At 42.7% G+C, this 15,207-nt stretch overlaps 1 protein-coding gene across 1 annotated transcript in view; it reads right to left on the bottom strand.

Annotated features, from left to right (window-relative positions):
* The window catches only part of ERGIC2 (ERGIC and golgi 2), a 52,749-nt gene that overhangs the window by 27,044 nt on the left and 10,498 nt on the right, over positions 1–15,207 (bottom strand). The window contains exons 2-4 of the mRNA XM_034766867.1: positions 4,635–4,682; positions 4,033–4,081; positions 2,711–2,856 (exon numbers count right to left, since the gene is read on the bottom strand). Coding sequence (XP_034622758.1) covers positions 2,711–2,816 — 106 coding nt within the window. The 5' untranslated portion in view covers positions 2,817–2,856; positions 4,033–4,081; positions 4,635–4,682. The remainder of the gene's footprint in view (positions 1–2,710; positions 2,857–4,032; positions 4,082–4,634; positions 4,683–15,207) is intronic.

Here is a 15,207-nt window from a genome sequence, read left to right as displayed (position 1 = left end):
ATACTTAAGGAAGGTATTTTTGTGCAGATAAATGAATTTATTGAGTTGAGGTCTTAACTATATTTATCACAAATAAGCCATAAGTGCAAAAATTCTCTTAGAAACACATCATCAACTGTACGATTTTCGCATTTACATAGGAAGAACAAAGATACTGAAAGTCCCAATCCAAAAATATCTTTTGGGTATGATGAGCTGTGTCCTCAGAGAACATTTCATAGAGTCCATAAAAATTCTCCCCCTCCACTTCAAGGAGGCCACATGATAACTTTCCATTAATAAGGGGCGCTGGGTGGACTTAAGTCCATCATTGCTGATCCTGTCTCAAATACAAAGATAACCGCAGAGCAAGATGAGCGTCCCAGCTACTTATTTATAGAAGTGTCCCATCATCATGGTATCCAGGTGCTCCGCCCACTGCTCAAAGGCTTATCATACTGTGTGTACAATACATTCATCACCATTCACAGGGCCTGAAAATCAAATCCAGCTCTATCACAATGACAGCACAGAGTGCTAAACACAGAACCTGTTGGGATTTTCAGTATTCACATAGAAAATGTCCTTTAGTTAAAATAGCCTAAATAAAAAGTAAATCCTGATGTTTGCAGCATTACCCTGTAACATATATGATCATTTCCTGTATATCCTTGGGAGACCTTATTGAATTAAGTTTAAGTAGCTTTAGGTCCATTGTTTTAAATGAATGGTTTATGTATGATTGTGTTCTACTCCATGCACAACTCCTCCAGGAACTACAAGCAGTGGGTGGTGATTAAGGCAAATTAGCAAGGTTGCAACCGCCACAGCGAGGCACCAGCTCCTGGGAAGCTCAGATATACCAGTTAAAACTGGATTCTCCACAGACCAACAGACAAAGAAGAGACTTTTGGATAAATAGCCTGAGTTTAAAGTGACTCTGGACCTCCTTTCTGGGCCAGCAAATGGACAGGACCTTCTGCCCCAGGCAGGGCCCCAATCCTTGTGGAAAGGCTGACACCTATCAGAGCCTGAGGTCAGAGTTGGGTGATCTCTAATAAGCTTTTTAGAATGTGTGTAGGTGCTTTAATATTTATGTTTTCTCTGTAATGCTTTCCCCTTAAGAATACATGAGCTTGCTTAAAAAGAGATGGGTGGTAACATACAACTGCTGGCATTTACGCTGTTCATATAGCCTCTGGAGAGGCAACAAAGTGCAGATGCTGGCCTGTTTAGGCAGTCTGGCTTGCTGGGAATACCACAGAATAGGCAGGGAACTATGCAGCCTGGAAAAACTGCAGTCTGCAGGGAGACAGATGCAGCTGTCTGCTAAAGAGAAGTGTCAGTTGAAGAGCTGGGAGCCTAGCATGGATGCCCTTGAGGGACTATGGAGGGGGAATAGAGAGGCAGTTGCCCTGAACTGTGGCAGACCCCATTTACCTTTCTCTAATTTAAAATGGTTACGACTGGGCCAAGAAATGCCTAGGGGGCACAAAATGTCTTGGTGCCAATCAGGCTTATAGAACCTGGGCTTGCATATCACAGATGTTTGCTTCTAGTCTCAGCCAAGAAAAACAAATAAGGGGAATAAGAGGCACCACTCATTCAATAAGAAGAGGTACCCTGCATAAGTCACTTGTGCATAACAATCCAATACAAGGCTGCCAGCTTCTTCTTTTTGTAACAATTACAGATGCACAAAAGTCAGCCCACCTTATCTGTGTTTGAGTGAGCAAAAGAACACATTAGAAAGCACCAAAAACTGGATTAATGGTCAATTTCTAATCCAAGATGAGCATTGCACATCTCCAAAGTTATGCACATCTCCTCATTGGGACTGTGAAATTGTGCATAAAGTCATGCTATTGTGCATGCACACAGAAATACAGTAAAGATGTCGGAGGTTCATCCGGAGGCACATGCTGTGCATCGCCAGTTAGAACCATGACTTTGGCCTGGTCTGACACCTATAGACAGAACTGGTGTTTCTTGCAGCTTTAGCTATTTGAGAGAAGCCCAGGTGAACACTGAGGCTGTAGTCTGCACAAATACCTTCAGTGGCGGGGATATTACAGAATTATTGAGTGCTTCCCTCACCCTGCTAACAATCACCTCAATCTTCCAGAGAGGATAGTTAGGAAGATGATTCTTTTTGCATCTGATGTTAAAAGTGATATAGAGTTGGATATCAGTTGTGTATCGCTGGTATTTCAGTCCATGCTGTTTCACAATCTCACCTCATGGCTTCGTATATATGTTGAACAGGATAGGGAAAAGGACCAACCCTTGTGGAACTCCACAAGTGAGGGCTTTGGAAGGAGGGACACAATAGATGGTCTTATTTTAGTGTAGCTGCAGTATACTTCAATTGTATTCCATTTAGAAACTATGCACAGTATGTTTGTGGGGTGAAGGTAAATTCATAACCTCGAAAGCTCATTTTGTTAATGTATGTCATAGGTGCACATATACCCTTACATCTGCTTGATTCTTAACTACTGGACAGAATTTCCCATTTGACAGGTTCATGCATTTTGTCCAACAGCAAGAGAAACAAATTGAGCCATCATCTGAAAGGGATTAGCTACAGCACAGTATATTTCTTTCAAATCCACATTTGTAAACTGATACCCATGTCTTCCCCCAAATGAAACATTTACTACCAAAATGCACTAAAGAGAATCACCACATTAATCAGGCCAGGCATCACCAGGGTCTCAGTAAGGCTTACCTGTTCCACCACTTGTTGAAGTCTCTACATAGCTCTCAGGAACCTTTGGAAAGGCATCCAACTCTTTCACCAAATTCAGGGTCTTCTTCCGATTCAGTCGCCTCATCTTCAGCAGATTCCCCCACTTCCTCCTTCATATATTCACTCTATATTGAGAATAAATTGTTCCAATTAAGAGATACCAACAATCCAGCTTCAGCCCTAAAACTGACCCATTATAGGAATAAATTCCATGGGCCATGTTATGCAGGGGGTCATCTTAGATCAGAGGTGGGCAAACTACAGCCCGTGCGCCACATCCAGCCTGTGGGACCGTCCTGCCCGGCCCTTGAGCTCCCAGCCAGGGAGGCTAGCCTCCAGCCCCTCCCATGCTGTCCCTCCTCCCCCGCAGCCTCAGCTCACCATGCCGCCAGTGCTCTGGGCGGCAGGGCTGCAAGCTCCTGCTGGGCAGCGCAGCTGCGAGAGCCACCGGCTTGCCCCAGTGCTCTAGACTGTGTGGTGGAGTGGCTGGCTCCAGCTGGGGAGCATGGCTGCCAGTCCTGGTGCTCTGAGCGGCATGGTAAGGGGGCAGGGAGCAGGGGATTGGATAAGGGGCAGGGAGTCCCAGGGGGCAGTCAGGGGACAGGGAGCGGTTGGATAGGTGACGGAGTCCCAGGGGGCCTATCAGGGGGTGGGGGTGTGGATAGGGGTCAGGCAGTCAGGAGAGGGGGGGGTTGGATATGGGGTAGGATCCCTGGGGGGCAGTTAGGGGTGGGGGGGTCCCGGGAGGGGCGGTCATGGGACAAGGAGCGGGGAGGTTGCATGGGCCGGGGATTCTGAGGGGGGCAGTCGGGGGTGGCAAGTGGGAGGGGGCAAACTTCTGACAGTGAATCAAAGTCAGTGCCTTAACTAATGGAGAATGTCTAACATGCTGCGTAGGATTCAGAGGGATTCCACACTGCTCATAGCCTCCCATGTTCAGCTAAGGCAGATTTGTACTGTATGCTAAAGAAAGAATCATCCTGTCAATAACTTGATCACTACTAGTGAAAAAGCAGTACAATTCATTCAATGTGCAACTAAAAATTATTCGTTGACAAAATCTCCTTGAAGGAAGTCAAAATAAGCCTTTTTTTTTTCCCCCCAAACTTGTATATTCTGGATACTCATACCGGCACATCTTTTTGTGCTCACAGAAGTAAAGCCATTTGTTTTCACTGCCCATGACACGTGCCTGAAAACTGCACACCAAATTCTAACACAGGTCACAATGAATCAACTTCCAAATATGCCTACACTTCTGAATTAACTCTCACAAACCCGTAGCACACAAGTTGTCTTACCTTGTCCTGATGACTGTCTTGCTGTTCTTAGATAAGGTGGAGTGAGGTACTAAAAAGAAAGAACAGAATCCAAATACACGTCCTGAGACTGCCCCAAAAGTCTCATGCAAATTATGTGCATATGCCCATTGGGACAATAAAGATGCTGCCCTGACTCTGTCCCTAGTTCTGAGTTTTCCTGAAATGCCTATAGCATAATTTATGCAGGTTGAGAGTGGAGGAAGGGTTACTGAAGCTGGTCAGTGGAGACTGGAGAGTTGCTGGAGCAGGTCAGTGGTGCGAGACGGTTTGCAGGCCAGAGAGATGAGGATGCCAACAAGTAAGTGGGAAGAGGAGAGGGGAAGGAGGAGAGACTGAAGCAGGTCTGGAGAGTGAAGATGGGTGGAAGACAAGGGGATTGTTAGTGAAAGTCAGGTGTAAAGGGGAATGAAATAGGGTGGGAGTGGTGCTGGAAGGGGACAGTGGATGAAGCAGGTTGTGGGGGAGGGAGGGGAGTGCTGGAGAAGAATATATTACATATCAGACAATCTAACACACAATATTTTAAAAACACCATAGATGTTTATAGTATCCAAAAAATACCAGCAGACAGATTGTCTTACCTTGACCCTTTGTCTCTCTTGAGGTCTTAGGTATTGTGAAGCGAGTTTCTGAAAGAAAAAAAAAAAAAAGGAATCCCAAACAAGTCATTATCTGTGTAGCTATTTAGTTTATCAGCAATGCATCCATGCCCATAAACAACTTGAAGTTACAAAGTTACACGTGCATGAAAATCTTTAGTGCTGAGAGGTACAAGGCCGGTGTAACAGCAGAATCTGCCCACCCTCCAAACATGCCCTTTTTGCTTCTGCACATGCTCACCCTCCTACTATTGTCTTAATGGTCATATGCACATGCCCATTAGACAAGTGAAGCCCCAATGAAGCTGCTGCCCTTACTGTGCCTTTTGCCTGAGTTACAATGCGGATCCGCTTTCTGCAATGCCCAGAAATTTGCTAATCCAGGTTGGAGACGGCGGTGGGAGTAGAGCAAGCAGAGATAGAGAGAAAAGGCTAGAGTGCGCAATGCTGGGGGGGGGGGGGGGGGGTGTAAGGCAGGGGAAAGCAACCATTCAATTTTAGCTAATTACAACTTAATACATGTTGTGACTACCTCCTTTACTATAAACACGACATTTTTCTAGTGAGTGCAAATAAAGGTAGGGAGATACTGTGAATTAATTCCTTGCTAACTGGTCATTATTACAACTATAGAAGAATAAAAAGTAGGGCTGTCAAGCGATTAAAAAAAATTAATCGCACAATTAATCGCGCTCTTAATAGAATACCATTATTTAAATCTTTTTGATGTTTTCTACATTTTCAAATATATTGATTTCAATTACAACACAGAATGCAAAGTGTACAATGCTCACCTTATATTTTTGAAGACAAATATTTTCACAGTAAAAAACAAGAAATAGTATTTGTCAATTCATCTAATACAAGTACTGTAGTGCAATCTCTTTATCATGAAAGTTGAACTTACAAATGTAGAATTATATAAAAAAAACCTGCATTCAAAAATAAAGTAAAACTTTAGAGCCTACAACTCCACTCAGTCCTACTTCAGCCTATCGCTCAGACAAACAAGTTTGCAGGAGATAATGCTGCCCGCTTCTTGTTTACAATGTCACCTGAAAGTGAGAAAAGGCGTTCGCATGGCACTGTTGTAGTTGGAGTCACAAGATATTTACATGCCAGATGCGCTAAAGAGTCATACGTCCCTTCATGCTTCAACCACTACTCCAGGGGACATGCATCCGTGCTGCTGAAGGGTTTTGCTTGAAAACAATCCAAAGCAGACCAGACAAACGTATGTTCATTTTCATTATCTGAGTCAGATGCCACCAGCAGAAGGTTGATTTTCATTTTTTTGATGGTTCAGGTTCTGTATAGAGCATAGAATATCAGGGTTGGAAGGGAGCTCAGGAGGCCATCTAGTCCAACCCCCTGCTCAAAGCAGGACCAATCCCTGTAGTTTCTGCATCGGAGAGTTGCTCTTTTAAGACTTCTAAAAAGCATGCTCCACACCCCGTTCCAATCAGATTTTGGAAGGCACTTCAGATTCTTATACCTTGGGTTGAGTGCTGTAGCTATTTTTAGAAATCTCACATTGGTACCTTCTTTGCATTTTGTCAAATCTGCTATGAAAGCACTCTTAAAACAAACATGTGCTGAGTCATCATCTGAGACTTCTATAACATGAAATATATGGCAGAATGCAGGTAAAACAGAACAGGAGACATACAATTCTCCCCAAAGGCGTTCAGTCACAAATGTAATTAACACACTTTTTTTTAAACGAGCATCATCAGCATGGAAGCATGTCCTCTGAAACGGTGGCCGAAGCATGAAGGGGCATCCAAATGTTTAGCATATCTGGCACGTAAATACCTTGCGAACGCCTGTTCTCACTTTCAGGTGACATTGTAAACAAGAAGCGGGCAGCATTATCTCCTGTAAATGTAAATAAACTTGTTTGTCTTAATGATTGGCTGAACAAGAAGTAGGACTGAGTGGACTTGTAGGCTCTAAAGTTTTACATTGCTTTGTTTTTGAGTGCAGTTATGTAACAAACAAACAAAAATCTACATTTGTAAGTTACACTTCCACAATAAAGAACTTGCACTACAGTACTTGTGTGAGGTGAATTGAAAAATACTATTTCTTTTGTCTCTCATTTTTACAGTGCAAATATTAGTAATAAAAAAAAATAATGTTAAGTGAACACTGTGTTGTAATAGAAATCAATATATTTGAAAATGTAGAAAAACATCCAAAAATATTTAATACATTTCAATTGGTATTCTATTGTTTAACAGTGCAATTAATTGCAATTAATTGAGTTAATCACGTGAGTTAACTGCGATTAATCGACAGGCCTAATAAAAACTATTAACGATATATATGAAAAGATGCATTGTTCTTTTTCCTGAACTGTACTATTTGGAGAGTATTTTATAGGTTCCAATAAAAATTACCGGGCAAATCCTTCCCCAGGGATACAAGCACTGAGAACACTGAACACACTGGAATTACTGTGGTTTCTCTGTGCTAGCACTACAAATATTTCTACAGTTTTACAGTGCCTCAACACAAACAAACATTGCTGCACAGAGAGACCCACACAAGGAAGAGAGTATATGATACTTCCAAGAGGGAAAGAGGAGTGGCAGGAGGAAACTGACAGAAGAATTTAAGCTAGTGGTTCTCAACCTATTTACCGTTCTGGACCGCATATGCTACTCTCTGTGTTATGAGGGCCACATCCATACAATATATATAGTATCAGAGGGGTAGCCGTGTTAGTCTGGATCTGTAAAAAGCAACAGAGAGTCCTGTGGCACCTTTAAGATGCATCCGATGAAGTGGGCATTCACCCACGAAAGCTTATGCTCCAATACATGTTAGTCTTAAAGGTGCCACAGGACTCTCTCTTGCTTTTTACAATATATATACACTGTATGGCCATGAGAATGTCACAAGGGTCGCAGCTGTGTGCTGATTGGGCTGCAAGCGGCCTGCAGGCTGTGGATTGAGAACCACTGATTTAAGCAGTCTTTATACATCATAAAAGAGCATAAAGGACATTAACCCTTTTTTAGAGGATTTGGAGTTTATCTTTAAAGCCTCAGTTCTGCAAAGGTCTATGCACATGCATAACTGCAATTCATATGGGACTACTCCTGTGCGTGTGCAAGTCTTCGCAAGACCAGGGCCTAGGGCTGCTGGTACAATAATATCAAAAAGGGTGGGATGCATTAATCAAAAGGAAAATGTGGGCTGAATATCAGGAGAAATTTGCTAAGGATAAGAACTGATACAATGAGCAATAGCCTTCAAAGAAAAAGAATGGAAGTCAAATGCATTTAAAACTAGACTGAACAAAGCACTGGTAAATTTTTCCAGTTGATCATTTTAATCTCGGGATTGTTCCCTTCTCACTTTCAGGGCTTCAGTCTCTCCCCTGCCTTGTATTTTGTGTAGTCATTTGCATCTGCGATGCTATCAAATCAGAATGGTAGGGCTGGATTTTCCTTCTCATTTACACCAGTATTACTCAACTGATTACTCTACAGTGTTAGTAGAGAATTGAGCCCATAATGTAAATGGCTATACAAGGCCCCTCGAGAATCAGGCCCTTAAACACTGCAGAAGTCACCCATACTGATTTCAGTTTTGAAAGGAAAAAGTAAATTGGTCATTAGATTTCAAAGGGTGTAGACACGTTGGGAGAAGTGTACAGTACCTGGCACAAAGTGCCTACCTGTGGAACACAGACACTGACAGCCAGCTCCTAAGCAACCAGAGGAGATAGTGAACAGGAGCAGCAAACAGGGGAGTTTTGACACGGAGTTTAGAGAGGGAGCATGAAAGCTGGATAGAATGTTTATTAGACTATAAACTTAGAGTAATAAATGCCCCCCTCAAAAAAAAACAAAACACCTGCAAGAGTAAAAATAATGCAGGCAGAAGTGCAGCAGCAGAATGGACTGAATGCAGCATGTATGATCACCTGAGTTGTGGGCAGGTGACATGTGTGTGCATTTGGTGCAAGCAGCTCCGTTGCCCTCTGAGATAAGTATGGGTTTGAGACAAGTGTGGCTGAACTGGGGGAACTAAGGGAGACAGAGGTACATAGACAAGACCTTCTGGGCCACATTAGAGCAGTCTCACTCCCAGTCTGACAGCCACTGTGCTATTGAAGAGGATGGAAGTCTTGGGGAAGGAGAACATCAAGCTAGGAAATGATCCCACAGTTGGGACCATCCCTTCAGATGATGTTATGTTATCTTCTCACACTGAGGATACCTCTCCAGGGGAGGGGATCCCTGTTATTAAGAAGAGGCAGGCAATAGTAATCAGGGATTTGACCATTAAAATATAGATAGTTGGGTTTGCGATGACTGGGAGAATTACATGGTGGATTGCCTGCTGGGTGCAAAGGTTGCAGACCTCTCAAGACATCTAGAAGGATGTATGTGCAGTGCTGGGGAGGAGCTGATGGTCGTGGTACATTTAAGTACCAATGACCTAGGGAAAGGTAGGAAAGAGGCCCTAGAGGCCAAATTTAGGTGACTAGGTAGGAGATTAAAGTCCAGTGGCATTCTTGAAATGGTTCCAATGCCATGCACAGCGCCAGTTAGACAGGCAGAACTGAAGGATCTCATCGTGTGGATGAGATGATCATGTTCAGAGGAAGGACTTAGGTTTATTAGGAATTGGAGAACCTTTGGGGAACAGAGGAGCCTAGATAGGAAGGATGTACTAGCCAGATTACTAGCATGTAAAAATAAAAAGGTCATAGTGGCATTTTAAAACTAAGGGTTGGGGGGAAAGCCGACACATGCAGAGAAGCACACAGTTCGGGCAAACATATTCTTTAAGGGAGGATTTACTAAAGGGTATATTCTATATCTTAGTAAAGAGGAGAGGATAGAAGTTGATAGAGTACAGGTAGGAGCTGAAGAGACAGCCAAATGAAAAAAAAAAAAAAAAAGTCCCATTCAATTACATCACATGAAGGCAGACAACTAAATAGTGACACATTTTATAAGTGCTTGTATACAAATGCATGAAATCTAAGATGGGTGAACTTGAGTGCCTGGTATTAAATGAGTATACTGATATAATGGGCATCACAGAAACTTGGTGGAACAAGGACAATCGATGGAACAGTAATACCAGGGTACAAAACATATAGGAATGACAGAGTAGGTCATGTTGGTGGGGGAGTGGCATTATATGGAAAAAAAGAAAGCATACAGTCAAAAATAGTAAGAGTCTTAAATGAATCAAACAGTATCATAGCATTGCTATGGATGGAAACTCCATGCTTGAATAGTAAGAGTATAGCAATAGGAATATACTGCCGACCACCTGATCGGGATGGTGACGGTGACTGTGAAATGCTCAGGGAGATTAGAGAGGCTACAAAAACAAAAATCTAATAATAATGGAGGCTTGCAACTATCCCAATATTGACTAGGAACATGCCATGTCAGGGCAGGATGAAGAGATAAAATTTGTAGATATTTAACTTAAAATAGGAACTACACAAAAATGAGGAGGCTAGTTAAATGGAAATTAAAGGAATAATCACAGGAGTGAAATGCCTAAAAGCTGCATGGACACCATTTAAAAACACCACAATAGAGGCTCAAACTATACGTATACTCCAAATAAAAATAAAAAAAAAACAGTAAGAGGACCAAAACAATGCTACCATGGGTAAATAATAGAGTAAAAGAGGCAGTTAGAGACAAAAAGACATCCTTTAAAAACTGGACGTCAAATCCTATTGAGGAAAATAGAAAGGAGCATAAACTCTGGCAAGTTAAGTATAATTAGGCAGTCCAAAAAGAGAACGTAAAGAGCACTAGCAAAAGAGACAAAAATTAACAGCAAAAAAATTTTTTTTTAAATACATCAGAAGCAAACCAAACAATCAGTGGGGCCACCACACAATCAAGGTGCTAAAGGGAACACACAGGGAAGACAAGGCCACTGCAGAAAAGCTAAATGAATTCTTTTCACCTATCATCACTACAGAGGATGTGAGGGAGATTCCCACACCTGACCCATTCTTTTAAGATGGCAGATCTGAGGAACCATCCCAGATTGAGATGTCAGTAAAGGTGGTTTGGGAACAAATTGATACTACACTTGACCAGAGCTCGGAGAGATAGTAATAAGTCCCCAGGACCAGATGGTATTCACCTAAGAGTTCTGAAGAAACTCAAATATGAATTTGCAAAATTAACTGTGGTATGTAATCTATCACTTAAATCAGCCTCTGTACCAGATGACTTAGGACAGCTATTGTAATGCCCACAATTTTAAAAAAGGATCCAGAAGTGATCCTGGCAATTACAGGCCAGTATGCCTATTTTCCGCAAACTGGTTGAAACTATAGTAAAGAACAGAATTATCAGATACATGGATGAACACGATTTGTTGGGGAAGAGTCAACACAGCTTTTGAAAAAGGGAAATCATGCCTCACCAATCTATTAGAATTATCTGAGGGGGTGGCAGGTGACATGTGTGCACCAAATGCACACACATGTCACCTGCCCACAACTCAGGTAATTCTAATCTAATAGAATTATCAAGAAACGCATGAACAAGAGTGATACGGTGGATATAGTGTACTTGGACAAAGTCCCTAACCAAAGGCTCTTAAGCAAAGTAGGAAGTCATGGGATAAAAAGGAAGGTCCTCTCATGGATCAGTAACTGGTTAAAAGATAGGAAACAAAAGGTAGGAATAAATTATCAGTTTTCACAGCGGTGAGAGGTAAATACAATGGTCCTCCAAGGATCTGTACTGGGACCAGTACTGTTCAACATAATCATAAGTGATCTGGAAAAAGGGGTAAACAGTGAGGTGGCAAAGTTTTAACACGATACAGAATTATTCAAGATATTTAAGTCCAAATCAGACTGTGAAGAGTTACAAAGGGGTCTCACAAAATTGGGTGACTATACAACAAAATGGCAGATGAAATTCAATGTTGATAAATGCAAAGTAATTCACATTGGAAAACATAATCCCAACTATACATACAAACTGATGGAGTCTAAATTAGCTGTTACCACTCAAGAAAGAGATCTTGAAGTCATTGTGAATAGTTCTCTGAAAACATCTGCTCAACGTGCAGCAGCATTCTGTTAGCAACCATTAGGTAAGGGATAGATAAACAGAAAATATCATAATGCCTCTATATAAATCCATGGTACACCCACACCTTGAATACTGCATGCAGTTCTGGTCTCCCTATCTCAAAAAAGGAAAAATTATAGGCAGCCAGTTTAAAACAAACATAAGGAAGTACTTCTTCACACAATGCACAGTCAGCCTATAGAACTCATTGCCAGGGGATGCTGTGGAGGCCAAAAGTATAACTGGGTTCAAACAAAAATGAGATAACTTCATGGAGGATAGGTCTATCAATGGCTATTAGCCAAGATGATCAGGGATGCAACCCCATGCTCTGGGTGTCCCTAAACTTCTGACGACCAGAAGCTGGGACTGACAACAGGAAATGGCTCACTCGATAAGTTACCCTGTTCTGTTCATTGCCTCTGAAGCATCTGGCACTGGCCACTCTCAGAAGACAGATACTGGGCTAGATGGACCGTTAGTCTGGCCCAGTATGGCCGTTCTTATGACATTATCCAAGGGGAACTGAGCATCTCACAATCTTCAGGCATAGAGTTGCTTGATGACTAATGGACACATTCTCTGCCAGGGATATATTTTGATCAGTACTAACCTTTCAGTCAGTATCAATACTGCCTCAGAGAAAAATTCTAGAACTGCATCAGTTCCCTTTCAAAAGGATTGAAACTTGAGATCATTCTACCAAATATCCAACACTTACAGAGCAGAAAAAAGACAGACTGAAAAATTCTATGCATCCCTGAACCCAAAGCCTAAGGAAACCTGATAAACATGTGGGAAAAGACAAGCCACGATGTAGAACATGAATACAGAGTTACTCTCATTTCCAATATTTTAGAGGGCAGAGCAAGTTCATCAGACAAGGGAATCTCAAAGTGAGTAAAGTTTGAAAAGACAACTGCATTCCTCTTGGTATTAAATAAGGTATTTAAATTTAAGAAAGAGAGAGAACTAAAAATTAGAAGGAACGGAAAACAAATGCGCGGAAAAGGGAAGTAGCTCTAGTCTTTCAGGGCTCTGGAAAAAACTGACTTGTAAAGGGGGACACGCAGAGGAACACAATTAAGTTCTCATTGAATTCTGGTCGTCTATCTTGGGCATTTTGATGTCCCTGGTGCTATTTGGACAATGATTAACTGGATTGACACACAAAACGGAAATCACAGAAAAAAAGAGCAACATCTGCTACAGTAGGCACAAGACTGGGGCAAATATGACTTCACGTGACTTGCATTCTCCTTATCCTGGAGCCAGCTGGCTCCCAGTGCAAGTTACAGCATTCTTCCGGCTCTTATGTCCAGCAGCCAATGCCACAAGGTGCCATTCTGCAGCCATAGATTATCTTGACCCAACCCTCTTTGCCCCCTGAAATGTTCCTTACAATGGAGACTAGAAGAAGCAATAGGCAGAGAGAAACAGTGGTTGGCTTTACATCACCAGGGACCTGGATCTGCCAGATTACTTGATGCATCACCAGCAAGGCCAAAGGTTTTTTTAAGACACAGCCATCTCCATAAAATTTTAATGGAAACAAAATATTGCAGTAAGATTATTTTCCTGAATCCAAGATAAAACACTAACTGTAATAACATATTTAATTGCATCATGCTAACTCAGCATACACACTAATCATAATGCATTTGAGTACTGAGGTACTTATGCAGGCTATTGTTCATCAGTAAGACTCAAACAGTCTTAAATCTGTGCTCTTTCAAACACACCTCTAAGAGACTGCAGCCTATCAGCAACTGCCAAATTACCTTCATCAGCCTGTTAGATAAAGGGAATGGAGACGAAGGATGACGTCTACCTGGCAAAGACTGAAACATGTCAGAGGTTTATTATGCTCGAAGCGAAAGAACTGACCCTTCCCTACTGTCTTCTTTCTACACAAATTTAGTTAACTACAGTATTTAACAAAACCCACACCACAATTTGAAAATAAGATTCACCCCCCATCTAAACAAAAAAGTAACAGTCTTGCTTTAATAAATAAATAAATAAATAGGTGATTTGTGCAGCCCCTGGTACGGGAGGGAGGGGGGTGGCGCAGAAGGGAAGTCAGCTAAGGTCTCAAATCTGCAGATTTTAAGCAAGTCACAAAAGAAACAGGACACAGGACAGAGAAAACAATTTCCGAGAACTAGGATGTTATTATGCAGTTTAGCCCCACGTATGTGTGTGTGCACAGCCTGGAATATTGTAACTACGCTGAAGATGTCAAAGGGAATGATAGAGGCACATGGGAGAGGAACAAACAATATAATTACGAAGCAAGTTTGAGACTTCTCTTCATCACAGTTTTCTTTAAAATGAAAATAATATTATTATGTACTTGGCTTTAGGGTCAAATCTGAAAACTGTAGGTGGAATGCGTAACAGCAACTTCAAACTCCGACAAGAAGGTCAGTGATTCGACACCAGGCAAACACTGTACCAGTGAATTTAACCACAAAAACTATTACAACAGCAGCAGACAGCGACGTGGGGCTCAATTCATTAATATTAGCGAGGCACTTTGAGATTGTCAGTGAGAACAGGCAAGCAAGATGTGTTTAGGACTATTATTCTTGGTAAAAGGGGAACTACAAGAGCCACAAACATTCACTAAGACAGGGGATGGGGGGGCGGAGAGACAAGAAAGATGGGAGATGGTAAAACAGGGATGAAGGGAATGCGCAGAGGAACAAGGAGGAAGTTGAAAGATGGGAGCAATAAGAAGATGTGGGAGGAAAAAGAATGAGGTGAGGGGTGTGCAGGAGATATAATCTGATGCTCGGGGCGGAGGGGGGGGAGGGGTAGGGAAGGGGAGGCTAGGGTCAAGGAGGACATATTGGGGAAGGGAGCTAGCCAGGGCTAAGAAGGGGATCTTTGGAGAAAGAGAAAGAGATAGGGGCAAGGGATTAAGAAAAGGAGAAGAAGGTTACAGGTGGAGGGAGTGGGAGGGGCTGAGAAAGGGATATGGGAGACAGCAGGATATATAGGGTGAGGAGAAAGCAATGTGGGGGGAAGACAGAAGCAGGGAAATGGAAGTGTCAGGTATATAGTGGGCTCAGGGTGGGAAAAAGAGACATGGTGTGTTGGGGATACAGAAGTTTCAGGGTGAGAGGCAGCGACACAGGGCTCAGGATGAGGGGTCCATGGGGCAGCAGGATGCAAGGGCAGAGGGCTCAGGGTGAGGAGGGACTTGGGTTTGGGGTAGGGAAGGGGATTTGGGGGATAGGTGGGGAGGGAGCTCAGGGTGAGGAGGGGTACGGGGCTGGGGGATAGCTGGGGAGGGGGCTCAGGGTGAGGAATAGTATGGGGGCTGGGGGATAGATGGGGAGATTGCTGAGGGTGAGGAGGGGTACAGGTGTTTGGGGAGGGGGCTCAGGGTGAGGAGGGGTACGAGGTTTGGGGATAGGTGGGGAGGGGGCTCAGGGTGAGGAGGGGAACGGGGGTTTGGGGAT

Source organism: Trachemys scripta, chromosome 1, assembly GCF_013100865.1.
Source record: "Trachemys scripta elegans isolate TJP31775 chromosome 1, CAS_Tse_1.0, whole genome shotgun sequence".
In the NCBI taxonomy this organism is placed as follows: domain Eukaryota; kingdom Metazoa; phylum Chordata; order Testudines; family Emydidae; genus Trachemys; species Trachemys scripta.
Note: the sequence above shows the minus strand (reverse complement) of the source record. Positions and strands in the feature narration are given on the sequence as shown.